The sequence below is a fragment of the Periophthalmus magnuspinnatus genome, chromosome 1 (assembly GCF_009829125.3).
Source record: "Periophthalmus magnuspinnatus isolate fPerMag1 chromosome 1, fPerMag1.2.pri, whole genome shotgun sequence".
In the NCBI taxonomy this organism is placed as follows: domain Eukaryota; kingdom Metazoa; phylum Chordata; class Actinopteri; order Gobiiformes; family Gobiidae; genus Periophthalmus; species Periophthalmus magnuspinnatus.
In genome coordinates, this window is record NC_047126.1 from 12,489,699 (window position 1) to 12,502,489 (window position 12,791).

At 39.2% G+C, this 12,791-nt stretch overlaps 2 protein-coding genes across 2 annotated transcripts; one reads left to right on the plus strand and one right to left on the minus strand.

The window, feature by feature from the left end:
* Nucleotides 1-38: 38 nt before the first annotated feature.
* On the plus strand, nucleotides 39-5,552 carry ddx17 (DEAD-box helicase 17). Its single transcript, XM_033966340.2, has 13 exons — nucleotides 39-334; nucleotides 667-829; nucleotides 911-1,007; nucleotides 1,115-1,248; nucleotides 1,332-1,397; nucleotides 1,470-1,611; nucleotides 1,724-1,884; nucleotides 1,959-2,131; nucleotides 2,218-2,328; nucleotides 2,397-2,458; nucleotides 2,546-2,605; nucleotides 4,218-4,454; nucleotides 4,532-5,552. Exons 1-13 carry the CDS (start codon nucleotides 273-275, stop codon nucleotides 5,005-5,007), a joined length of 1,944 nt encoding a protein of 647 aa, XP_033822231.1. The 5' UTR covers nucleotides 39-272; the 3' UTR covers nucleotides 5,008-5,552.
* An 898-nt stretch (nucleotides 5,553-6,450) lies between these two features.
* LOC117370808 (ADP-ribosylation factor-binding protein GGA1-like) lies at nucleotides 6,451-12,708 on the minus strand. The gene is made up of 17 exons (XM_033966348.2): nucleotides 12,651-12,708; nucleotides 12,059-12,143; nucleotides 11,893-11,968; nucleotides 11,706-11,804; nucleotides 11,370-11,493; nucleotides 10,968-11,068; nucleotides 10,654-10,734; nucleotides 10,162-10,299; nucleotides 9,982-10,063; nucleotides 9,472-9,579; nucleotides 9,247-9,390; nucleotides 8,659-8,696; nucleotides 8,398-8,585; nucleotides 7,867-8,066; nucleotides 7,611-7,780; nucleotides 7,060-7,170; nucleotides 6,451-6,818 (listed from the first exon to the last, which is right to left on the minus strand). Exons 1-17 carry the CDS (start codon nucleotides 12,694-12,696, stop codon nucleotides 6,708-6,710), a joined length of 1,902 nt encoding a protein of 633 aa, XP_033822239.1. The 5' UTR covers nucleotides 12,697-12,708; the 3' UTR covers nucleotides 6,451-6,707.
* Nucleotides 12,709-12,791: the final 83 nt, after the last annotated feature.

Consider the following 12,791-nt stretch of genomic DNA (forward strand, 5'->3'; position numbering starts at 1 on the left):
GACGTTAGAACGTGAGGTGTTTACGCCACATTCCTCTTGACGGTACGTAGTAAAAAAGGGCAGGCCGACTGGTGAGATTACAGCGCTCGTCGCTATTTGATACGCGATAAATGCTACATTTGCAAACGAGCAGGTTTATTTTTGAAAATTCCCACTATATATTGCGTAATAACGTATTTAGAAATTGATTTGTAGGTGAATGCACGTATAGTCATATTGAATTAACGTTAGTACAGAAACGAACGCACTCCGACCAAAGCTAACGCTGCAAAATGCGAGGTGGCTCTTATGGAGACCGAGACAGGGACAGGGACCGAGACCGTGGTCGAGACAGGTAAATATCTCGTAGTTATCCATCGAAAATATTTATATGACCATAGTTAAGCGTTAGGTATTTTTAAATATACTTTGATTCGCTAATAATGGTGACGATTCTGCTGCTAACTGTTGTTGTCTTTCTTCTGGGTAGGCCTCATCCTACATGATAACGCCAAACTCAAAAGTCATCAGTGTAATTTATTTAGTTTATTTTACTGGGGCCAGGGTTGTTTGCATTGTTTACAAAACAACATTACCTAAATATTATTAACAATAATGACAAGCACCTGCATCTAAATAGCTTAAGCGGTTTTCCCATTTTCCAAAACTGTAATTATTTCTACACAGACCACGGTTTGGGGCACCAAGTGGTCGAAGCAGTGGCCCTCCACCTATGAAGTTTGGAAATCCAGGGGAGCGACTTCGTAAAAAGAGATGGAACCTAGATGAATTGCCCAAGTTTGAAAAGAATTTTTATGCTGAACACCAAGAAGTGCAACGAATGACTCAGGCATGTTTCTCCACTTCATACCTTGAACTCTTTAATATTTTATGTGTCATCTTAATATCTTTCTTTTGTTCTGAATTATAGTACGATGTTGAAGAGTTTCGCCGAAAGAAGGAGATCACACTTCGAGGCTCTGGATGTCCACGACCTGTGACAGCTTTTCACCAGGCTCAGTTTCCCCGTGAGTAATCCACACACAGACATACATGAGGCCCTTGCATAACTGAAAAACACATTTATTCATGTGTATAATATATGCTACTCATATATATTTCTTTTAATTTGTAGAATATGTGATGGATACTTTGATGCAGCAGAATTTCAAAGAGCCCACAGCCATCCAGGCTCAGGGTTTCCCTGTGGCTTTGAGTGGCAGAGACATGGTGGGCATTGCTCAGACTGGTTCTGGGAAGACACTGTCTGTAAGTACTGTTTTAAAAAACATTAATTAGTGATGTGTATAATATAATAATATTCTAACATATTCCTTTTGATGTATTTTAAGTATCTTCTCCCTGCTATTGTGCACATCAATCACCAGCCATACCTGGAGAGGGGTGATGGTCCAATTGTAAGTTCAAATGGAATAATTTGTAAAAGTTATCTTTTCAGGGTGATTCACTTTATGGACCATTTTTTTTAGTGTTTAGTGCTTGCACCTACGAGAGAGCTGGCCCAGCAAGTCCAACAGGTTGCATATGACTATGGAAAGTCATCACGGATCAAAAGCACATGTGTCTATGGTGGAGCACCCAAAGGACCACAGATCCGAGACCTTGAGAGAGGTACGTATTGTGCACACTTACATTGTGAATAAAAGGGATTACACAGACATAAAAGTACATAGTTTAATGTACGTGTATTTAAATAATTAAATCCTGAATATTCGTTCTCTAGGTGTGGAGATTTGCATTGCCACCCCTGGTCGTCTCATAGACTTTTTGGAGGCAGGAAAGACTAACTTGCGTCGATGCACGTACTTAGTGCTGGATGAGGCCGATCGCATGCTTGACATGGGTTTTGAGCCTCAAATTCGCAAAATAGTGGAGCAAATCAGGGTAACGTTTACTCACCAGCTTTTGACTTGCACTATATGATACAGCGATATTTAAGTGTATATTGTGGTTCTCAGCCTGACCGACAGACCCTGATGTGGAGTGCGACCTGGCCAAAGGAAGTTCGACAGCTTGCTGAAGACTTTCTCAGAGACTACATCCAAATCAATGTTGGTGCACTGGAGCTGAGTGCCAACCACAATATCCTGCAAATAGTGGATGTGTGCATGGAAAATGAAAAGGACAACAAGTAAGAAGAATGTGCTGTTCAAACAGATGCTTGGAATCCCATGTGGTATTAACAGTCCCTTCATACTTGCTTTACTTACATTTTAGACTTATTCAACTTATGGAGGAGATTATGGCTGAAAAGGAGAACAAAACCATAATTTTTGTAGAGACCAAGAAGCGTTGTGATGATCTAACCCGGAGGATGAGGCGAGATGGGTGAGTATCATGGCAACACCATTCTAGCTAGTTACTTACGAATAAGCTCTTGATTTATTTGATTATAGTTGGCCTGCTATGTGTATCCATGGAGATAAGAGTCAACCAGAAAGAGACTGGGTGCTCACAGGTACAGAAAATGTTTTGTAAGAATCCATCCATATTTACTTAACTTTGTATATGCTTATTGTTTCTTTTACTGTTTGTAATTTCACAGAATTCAGAAGTGGCAAAGCCCCCATTCTGATTGCCACCGATGTAGCTTCACGTGGTCTGGGTATGTCTTTATGCACAAAATTACAGACAAATCAGAATTGATCTGATAGTTTTATATAGCAGTTATTGTACTGATGGTAGTATTTGTCTGATATATACAAGAGTGCTAATGAAAACATCTCTAAACAATTGTCAACATCTTAATAATAGCTTGATACAGTTTTCATGACTGTGCTTGGTAAGTATAATGGACATAACATCTGAAGACGACTCAGTCCTACCCAACTCCAAATGTATTTTTAAAATGTAGATGATGATCCTAGCATCTGCCGTGAGAAAGCAATGCACAGTTTGTGACAGTGCCCAAGGACCTTATGGTTCACTGGATTTCTAGTCTGTTTCTTGTTACTGCAGTTCAAACCTCCTTCACCTGGGGCTCTCTGGCACGCTGCCCAAAGGAGGGGTGTATGGGGCAGTAGCTCCTGTGCACCTTTTCTTGTCTCCATAATGTTACAGATACAAACTGCCTAATGATAACTTTGCTCCAGTTACACATTTACTTGTATATGATTTACTTGGCGTATTTCCAGTTTTTGTTTTCAATGTCAGTTTTAGGCAACTTTAATCTGAGAAGGGGGGCAGGTAAATTGTTCATGGCTTGACACAAGGAATTTGACGTATTTTTTGTTTTTTCCCCTCTTCTCCTCTCAGGGTTTGGCAGCTCACAGCAGCTGTAACTCTCTGAGCTGCTTTCTGCCCCCTCAGTCATGCTAAAGTAGAGGCTTGGCTAGTTTTAGGGGAGGGTTTAAAGCCCCTCTTCTGTACTTCTTGGGTAACTCAGAGCCCCCCCTGCCCAGTACCTCAAAGTTTGTAAATCCAGCGAGCCTTCCTTGGGAGAAGCCTGAGGGTCCTGTATGTCTGCCCACCGGCCCGTCCCAAAAGCAGACAGACAGGAGAGCGCGTTATAGAGGGCTCGTCTGGATCCAGTCCTGGTCCAGGGTCTGAGGCGGATCCCGCAGTGCGACGAGAGCAACAGAACCTGCCCGTGTTCTGCTCCCGTCAGTCTCCTGCCGCCTCAGCCCCACCTATCAACCAGGACTGATCAGGGGGGACTGGCTACCTTTGTAAAAACAACACAAAGGGGGTAAGTACCGCAACACCCCTTTTCTCTTATCTCCTCTACAACCTCAGCGTACATGCAGCTACTTCCATCACGCCTGTATATTAGTCAAATTTCATCACAGCACATTGTATTACTGAAGAAGTTAGTGATGAAATGTGAAATGGAGGTGGAGGAGACTTGAGGAGACTGGTTACGCAGTGCTGTCAGAGCCCCACACCTCTGTAATGAGAAACAGACATTCTGATCAGCTGTCACATTTGCGAGTGAATCAGGTCAGCCTAAACTGGACCATGACTTATGTCATACTGCAATTAAAAAGGCAAAACTGTGTCTTTTGATCTATATGAAATTTACATTACCTTAATGTCATATCATGGCTGGGAGAATGTTTGAAATGTGATGATCTTCACAGGTAAGTTAGCTCAGGATTCATCATTTTATTTAATAGATTTCCAGGTTTGTATTATAATATCAAGTATTTATTATAAATGCACATTTACGTGTGGTTTTAACGTTCCCATTTTCCCCAAAAAAAACGATTGCCACTCAGATGTGGAGGATGTCAAGTTCGTCATCAACTATGACTATCCCAGCTCCTCTGAGGACTACGTTCACCGTATAGGACGTACAGCCCGCAGCACCAACAAAGGCACTGCCTATACATTCTTCACCCCAGGAAACCTCCGCCAGGCCCGAGACCTGGTCCGAGTTCTGGAGGAGGCCCGACAGGCCATCAACCCCAAACTGCTACAGCTCCTGGACTCAGGGCGGGGAGGAGGGGGAGGCGGTGAGACACACCACCATAATAGTGGATGCACTGTTGACATGGTGTTTTGTGACCACTAATACTTCTGTTTTCCACAGGTGGACGCATGCGCTTTCGCGGCAACAATTCTAACAACCCCAACCTCATGTATCAAGAGGAAACCGAGCGGCGTATGCGCACAGGTGGAGCCAGCAAAGATGGGCGCGGCAGCTTCAACCGTGACAGCCGCAATAACCGCGATGGGGACCGCTCCAACTCCTCTTCCTCCTTCAGAGATCGAGATCGTAGAAACAACTTCAACAACTCAGATCAGTACAACAACTACAACAGCGGCGGAGGCAGCTACAACTCCCGCAGCGGCCCGCCAGGGGGAGGGGGCCCAGAACAGCCCAACCAACCACCGGGTCAGTATGGCCAGCCACCCCCACCTCCACCCACTGGAGCCCCACAGCCTCTCATGGCTCAGCAGTTCCCCCCACCTCAGCCTCCCCTTATGGGCTTCATGGGCCAGCCTCCATATCCCTTTAACACACCCCCTCCACCCCCTCCAGGACCCCCACCTCCTCGAAAGTAACTCATTATTTTTATTTTGTGTTTACAGTGTATCTTTACTTGTGTGCCCAAATGTTTTGTATAATGTAGTAAGGGCTTATATATTTGTAGTCATCATTTCTACTAATTTCTTCTTTATCCACACTGCCTACCTGTGTTTATGAAAGCCTTGGTTATCAAATTTTCTGTGAAACTTTGTACTATGTAAAGTAGTAGACCTACTCAGAGAAAGTGTATCACGAGTGTGCTGCAGAAATCAGTTCTGATCAATATTCTTACATTCCAGTGTTGCTTGTCCTTACCTTTTTAGAGTAAAATTTATACCCGATTCAAAAAAGGGGGCAGTAACTTTACGTAGAAATTTATAGACAGTGCTTGTACTAACCTGTACTGGCCCAATTGTTTATACACAAACCCGTGCTTCAGTCTTCCTTATGCTTTATGATTAGATGCATTTTCCACGCATGCCTTTCCAGCGTGTTAATGAAGCTCTGTTACTTGACTTGTTACCTGCTACTTGTAATATAATAGTTTTTTTGTAGTTTTCTTTCCCCAATAAATTGTGTTAAACAGAGCTGTGTCTTGTCATTAAAAACATTTGATCACATCATTTATATTCCTTAGTTCCACTAGTAGTCTTATTTTGCAGACACACTCGCTTATATTATAATTACATGGGCCACATTAGAACCATATTCTCAAAGCAATGTACCCTGCATAAAATTTGAGTTACTTTTAAGTGGTTGAAATAACAATTCTAAATGAAAAGCTATTAGTTCCCCTCATATAGCAAAGCGTCTCACAATCTCTAACCTCTTTATTTCTTCATTAGGGATGTCAAAATCTCAACATGTTTTAAAGATCTTCCATTTGTTAACATTAGACTATGCATGTATACAGTATGTACAGTTTCAGGCACATGTGGTAGAATAAGGATAAAATAATAAAATAAAAACTTCTTTGGGTGAGTAGACAATAACCAGCAAAGAAAAGTCAACATTGTACTTCAGATGTTAGAAACTGAACAAGCAAAAAAGAAAAATAATAGGACAATTACAAATCAAAATCCTGAGCATGCACATTTTAGAAAAAGTGCAGAACTAAAAAAAAGATATAGATATATATATATATATATATATATTGTAAATATAATTAAGGAGTGTGATATCCCTTTAAGATTTTCACACATGGCCCCTCAGGAATCCAGCACAAACAAGTGACACAACATAGTAAACTAAATGATGAACAAACCTGTAATTGTAGATTTTCAAAACACCAGTAACACTAGTTACTCTTCCCAAGTCACCACTTTGCATCTTTATATTGTTTCGTGAAAAGATTTAAAGAGAATAATTTCACCAACTTATATGTGAAACTTTAACCATTTATATTGTAACTGTATTGTATTGTAATTAATTTCCAGCATTTGTTCATTAAAAGCATGGCTCTTTTTGATTGAGAAAACATGAACTACAATTTGGGTATTTTTTAAAAGACAGCGGTTAAATTCACATAAAATGGAAAATTGTTTTTCTTCATCGACATAAAACAAAGACCATTGATTTCACCAAGTCTCCTTGATTCACATTACTGTTAGCTGGAAAGAGAGTCAGTGAAGGAAGGCACAAAGTAAGCACAAGACCAGTAGTGGATTGCTCAAGTGGTCTTTTAAAAAAATGTAATAAATGATCTCTTCATAAAGTTTCTTGTGGCCTCTTTCTCTCAGAGGTTGCCCCACGTATTTGGAGGAGGGAACTGGTCGACGTCACCAGATACGTCATAAAAGTTGTCATTTAAGTTAAATGTGAGTTTGTACCGCAGTCTCACTTTCTCCTGAAAAACAAATATACAGGTAATTTAACAGTGATATTCAAAAAAGTTTTCTTAGGAACTTTTGGTGTAAAAGCTGCGTTTTTCATTTGTTTTTCTTTTCAAGTTTAGTTCATCATTTATATTATTTTTCCTTAATCTCTTTTCCTTACTTAATCTCAGTAAATAATCAAAGAAGGTTCTTGCATTAAAAAAAGTCAAATCAACGACCTGTTAAACAAAATAAAAATAATTTTAAATGTACCTTTTGAGGATTTGCCAACAGCAGAATCTGTGTAATGGCGGCTGGAGGGAGAATGGGGTTGAAGGCTGGAAGTTCAGTTGCAGTTGGCGGCTGTAGTTTAACCTTCATAATCTAAACCACAAATAAACAGATTATAACTGATACATACAACTTTTTCCAAATCCCACAGTAAATAAACAGTGTGTTTCATAACAGAGCATAGAATCACAAGCGTAGACCCCACTGCCTTTACCAAGCCATGGCAAAAAAAAACCTCAACTATGTATTTTAGACCATTACAGAACAATCCTTGTTATAGATGACATTTTGAGGACTTTGACCATTCGGAAGATATTTTATGTTGTTTTGAATGTCAATTGCTACAGCAAAAGTGCTGATTCTTCATCAGGCTGAAACCCATGGAGGTATGTTTGAATGAAATCCATTATCAAAATATATCCAGTTATTTTTGTTATTTCATCATTGGGGATGTATCATGACATCAACACATTTTCCATCTTTTTTGCCAAATAATTAATGGAAATTCAGACACTACATTTGTCATGTCTTACCTTGGGTACAGCTGCCTGGAAGCGGATATTGGTGATAGGAACAGGGGCTGATGATAACATGGAGATGATTACAACAAGCACATCTGGGCGAGAGGGCGGACAATCACGGGCAAATGTAAACAGCACTCGAAGACTGTGTTTGTCCATTACAGTAACAGGTAATAAGGTGCCTGAAAACAAGAAGGGCAAATAATACTCAAGTACAAAAATGGATTAGAAAAACTTAAAAAACTTTAGTAAGCTAAGCTTTAATTACTTGGTCTGATTGTTTCCAGAGGGACTGTAAGGTCAGATAAGGAAATACTTTGAGGGTCAATAGCAGGCATGGACACTGGTGCTGAAGTAGTGATGGGCTGGTTCAAAAGTGCAGGTGTAGAGGAGGCAGGATCAAGTGTGGAATTTGCCATACTCTGCAAGTCTCTCAATGAAACCTTACTGTGGGTCTGAAGTTTATCCCTATTTGAAAGACAAAGGATAAAATGGGTCAATACTACAGCCTTTAGGACAAAAATGTTCAGGCATAAATATGAAATATAAAAATTAACATCCGACAATGGTTTTAACTTGCCCTATCTGTCACCATATACACAACAAACTGTCCTGCCATGTATAAACATTTCTATATTATAGAAACATTAACTCCTTCAGTCAATTGAATATATGTGCTTTACTACACAAGGTAAGCTACAATTCCGAAATAGTTCAATGTGTTATAACCAGATTATTGTCAATATTCACTACAATTGTCAGTAGTCTAAAAATCTGAATATTTTATGCCGCTTTGTACCATTTGACCTGCTGACTCTCCGGCGGTAAGGACTGCTGTAACAGAGTCTTCCCCAGTATGTCCAAGTCATCCAAAGCATTGGCTGGTGCACTACCGCCCTCTATTGGTGAGGCTTGTACTTTCTGGACAGCAGGTGGGATCAGCGCTGCACCTGGGATAGGAGTGGACTTTTCTGGACTATTGTGACACTAAAAAACAAGGACACACCTGTTTAACTGACTTACAGGCTAAAGAGAGGTACAGGATTATACTAAAGCCTACCTGAGAAGTTGTGTGGGAGTTCTCGGTTACATTCAGTCCTAAGATAAGAAAAACAAAGCATGCTTTATGCAACATAACATGACACAGATTGACTTACTATTTTTTATATTTATAAAAATTTTGGAACTAATACATATATGAACCAAATCTGAAAGTATGTATGTTATAAGTACAAGCAGAAATCAATGTCTTAAATTACAAAAAAACTCCTTGAAATTAGGCCATAAAAAGTTATATATTTTTTTTAATTATGTTCATTGGTATTTTATATTGAGAACAAGTGGTAATGGTGTTTATAAATAAATTGTTAAAATGATTCTATATGCTGTGTAGCAGGTTTTAGAATTGGTTTTAAAGAATGGCCAGATCCAAGTATTTTTCTTTTGTGTGGTCTACACAGGTGTGCCCTTTTAAAGTCTGAATGCCTCACTGCAGGAAGGATACACCCTGGACAGCCAAATCAGCATCTAAGAGTTCAAACGTGCTTACGCTGCTACCCAAACTTTAATTGCGTATAAAACATTAGGTCAGTAATCCACGTAGAGCTTTGATGAGTCAGATAAATTACTGTTAATGACTTGTTCTTACCCAGTGACATGAGTTCATCATCCAAAAGGCTGATGCCCACATTCTGGGTCAGGGTCTCGAGGCAGGAGGGGTCCGTGTTGGACGGTGTCGAGTCAGTCAATGGACTGATACCTGCCAGGTCTAAAAGTGCTGAGTTGCTGTTGACTGAAATTGATAAGGCCAATGATTACAAAGCTTTATAAATTAACTATGTATACAATGACTGTATTGAACAACTAAAATTACCTTCTTCTGATTGCGTTATGTCATCTTTGTTAATCACTTCACCTTTTATCAGCTGTCTGTACATGTTTATAACTTGAGTCAACCTGTCATTTGCCTCCAATATGTCACCTAAAACAGAAAAAACAAATACCTGAATCCAAATTAACAATTGCCATCACTACATCTTGATATTTGACAGCTCTTTCTATACAGTTCACAGGTACACTGCATGACTTCAGGTGGCTGCTCGCCTCCAGATGTTGTTAAATTATCTATTAAAAGTGTCTACAGACCTTTTTCCATTACAGATATTTTTATTGCTCAAAAATACCTTGGAAAATATTAATTCTTACTGTAAGCAGGTTCATCTCTTCACAGCTAACCTATAACTTGGTCTATTGGAATAGTTTAATGCCACTCTGAGAACATTCTAGCCAAAGCAATAACATCCCCTTTAAGAAAATTTGCCTATGTCATTAATCATTTCATATGTATAATAAGTAGCAAAGAGCAGATTAAGTAAGCAGATACCTAGAGCATCATCATTATCTTCAGTGTCACTGGCTAACCGGAAGAGTGTCGGCCTCATTTTCTCACAGCGCTGGTAAAGATCCTGGAAACAAAACAAAGATACAGATTCTTTGATACCTTATTTTCTCTTGTACAGTGTCTGTGTGTAAAGCGTGGTTTAATTTGCTGAGCAGCGCAGACCTTAATGAGTTCCTGGTTGCTCTGAGAACTGCTTTCTTTGCTGTAGCCTTCCAGCAGCTGGCTCAGCAGGCTCACACTCTCATTCACCTCCTGGATGGCATTAACTCGCTTTGATACCTTTTCCACGCGCTTCTGATCCTGATTAAACACAGGAAAATGCTTTTGAGATATTTACACCACCTAAAATGTTCTTTGTATTTGCATTTTCCAAAGGTGTGCTTTTAGGGATGGTTGGTGAAAATTAGCAGTGGTCTAGGGGTGTTTATATATTTCTTTGTGATTATTGTAGTCATGTATGCATTCAACAGTTTTATGAAGCAACAATCTCTTATATGGTTTAATGATTAGACCAAAGTTAAGTTGGCCACACTATGGGTACGCTACGCAACTTAAAATATCACTTTAAGCAAAAATCCCAATAATTATGACATTTGTAAAATCTCCATGTTTCATTTTGACATCGTTTTCAGCACTATTTTGGACCACACCCACCTCTTGGACCATTTCCTTAATGAGTTTGTTTGCTGCTCTTAAATCATCAGGGTGTGTGCTCTTCAATAACCGAGACAGTGCCTGCAAAACAGGATAAGACATAGGTACAAAAGAGGAAGAGGTTTTTATAAACTATTTATCTAAAAGTATTTTCCCAGGACAAAGTGCAGATATGAAAACATAAATCTCCAATTTATCACATAAAAATAATAGCTTCTTTTGAGTTTCAAATGCAGCAATATTATTTTATTTTGATTATACAAAAAATCTATTCTGATTGATTAATCAATCAAAAAAATGTGGCTTCCTTCTACCTTTGACTTTTCTTCATCATCAAAGACAGCACTTTTGGCTCTAGGTGGAGGTGGGGGGAGGGGCTTGTCATCAGGAAGTGCTGGATCCTGCTTGACAATACCTGGAAGAGAACAGGAACACATTTAACCTTAGCATAGATACACAATCTCCATATCTATATGTGCTTTAACTGTTTGAGGTTACTACAAGTAAGAGCTGTTGTCCGCATAAATAGCCTGTGAGGATTCAGGTATTCTACTATACTATAAACAGTGACTGATCAATCACACACACTTCACATGTATCACTGCAATAAAAAGAAGTAACACAAAAACACTATTTCCATGAACCTAAAATGTGAATAAATGTAACAATATTTAAAACACATAAAACAATAATTTAACTAAAATGTATAGGCTCACCCTGCTTTTTCAGCATGTGATAAGCTTCTGAAATTTTGGCCTCATCTGGGAGTGTTAATGTCCAGCTATACATGATTTCTATAACCTTCTTCTTCACTGGTTCTGGTGCCCGGGAACCTAAATACTACAGAAAAAAGAAAGATGTTTTCTACCATATCTTATGACAAATGCATATTAATGAATGTGCTATTCATGTGGAATTAGTATTGGTTAATTGATATACAACATCTGGGAGGAACATCTAGTGTATTTCTTTGGTATATGTGTAGAAAGAAAATCTGGTAACAAATGGAATATACAAAATTAGTGTCTATAATTTTGATTATTCATGATTACCTTAGGTGATACCACCTTGATGAGCTCATTGAGGAATCTGAACTTGCCTACTTCAGAGTGAAATTTCTTCCCACAGTTCTTCATGCAGGTCTCGAGCACCTAAAATTATAGGTAAATATTGTTGACAGGTTCCAAATAACAATGGTTAGCCTTAAGCTACTTGTTTATCATAAATGAAGTGCCTTACTGTAAGTGCTTGCATAGCCTCCCATTCCTGAGGAGATTGGATTTTGTGAGCCAGAAGTCTTGTTGCAAGCTGGGGTCTAAGAGAAGACCGAATATAATTTGATTTATTACAAATGGTTATTATATAATTGTACAAATACTGTGTGCATCCCATAAATAGGACCTACCCTTCAGGTTCATTGTTGAGCTGCTCATAAAATTCTTTGATACAGTTCCAGTCTGTCTCTTTATTTTGAGGGCTAGTAGCTGCGTCTGCATGAAATAAAATTACACACACTTACAACTGATTTCGCGGTTTTAATATCAGTTTTAAACACTGTCTCGCAACACTGCTCATTTCTATTTCAATCTCTACAAACCAAAGTTGCTCTTAAAGGTTATATGTCTCCACCCCGAGTCAGGTGGAGTGCGCACTGTTCCTGGTTGCGAGAAATACCTGTTTGTGAAGGTAGTCAACTATTGTCATAATCAGCCCTTTTACACAGAGAATAATCTTATGCCAGTTTAAAGGTACACTGCAGTGTGTAGGGATTTAATATTCTATGAACGCAAAGCAAAATCACGGAGCTCTGGGTCTGAGACTGCTGCACTTTTTAACGAGAATGACATAGCTGCCTCGACACAAATATGCTGTGAGAGATAACAAAATGTGCTAAAGCGGAAATGAAACACAATTAATCCCGGTGTAATGTGAAAGTGTGTCGCCAAAGTCTAGCTCTTACACAAACATTTAGAGCTGTGTATGGTGTTTTGACTTACTGATGCGAGACTGCAGGCTAGCCTCATCTAGAGGCGGCGCCGCCATCTTGGCCGAATACTAAACAGTCCCAAATCACGCGAGACTTTAAATTTCATCACATTGTATCAATACTCCAATATTCACACTATAGACATTTTTTT

What these genes read in the sequence shown, in the direction of transcription:
- ddx17 (XM_033966340.2), top strand. Translation starts at nt 273, where the DNA reads ATGCGAGGTGGCTCTTATGGAGACCGAGACAGGGACAGGGACCGAGAC. An exon ending in GATCCGAGACCTTGAGAGAG is followed by an intron (nt 1,612 to 1,723) that starts GTACGTATTGTG and finishes TTCGTTCTCTAG; the next exon opens with GTGTGGAGATTTGCATTGCC. An exon ending in GCGGGGAGGAGGGGGAGGCG is followed by an intron (nt 4,455 to 4,531) that starts GTGAGACACACC and finishes TGTTTTCCACAG; the next exon opens with GTGGACGCATGCGCTTTCGC.
- LOC117370808 (XM_033966348.2), bottom strand. Translation starts at nt 12,696, where the DNA reads ATGGCGGCGCCGCCTCTAGATGAGGCTAGCCTGCAGTCTCGCATCA. An exon ending in AGGCTATGCAAGCACTTACA is followed by an intron (nt 11,805 to 11,892) that starts GTAAGGCACTTC and finishes CTATAATTTTAG; the next exon opens with GTGCTCGAGACCTGCATGAA. An exon ending in TCTGGAAACAATCAGACCAA is followed by an intron (nt 7,781 to 7,866) that starts GTAATTAAAGCT and finishes TCTTGTTTTCAG; the next exon opens with GCACCTTATTACCTGTTACT.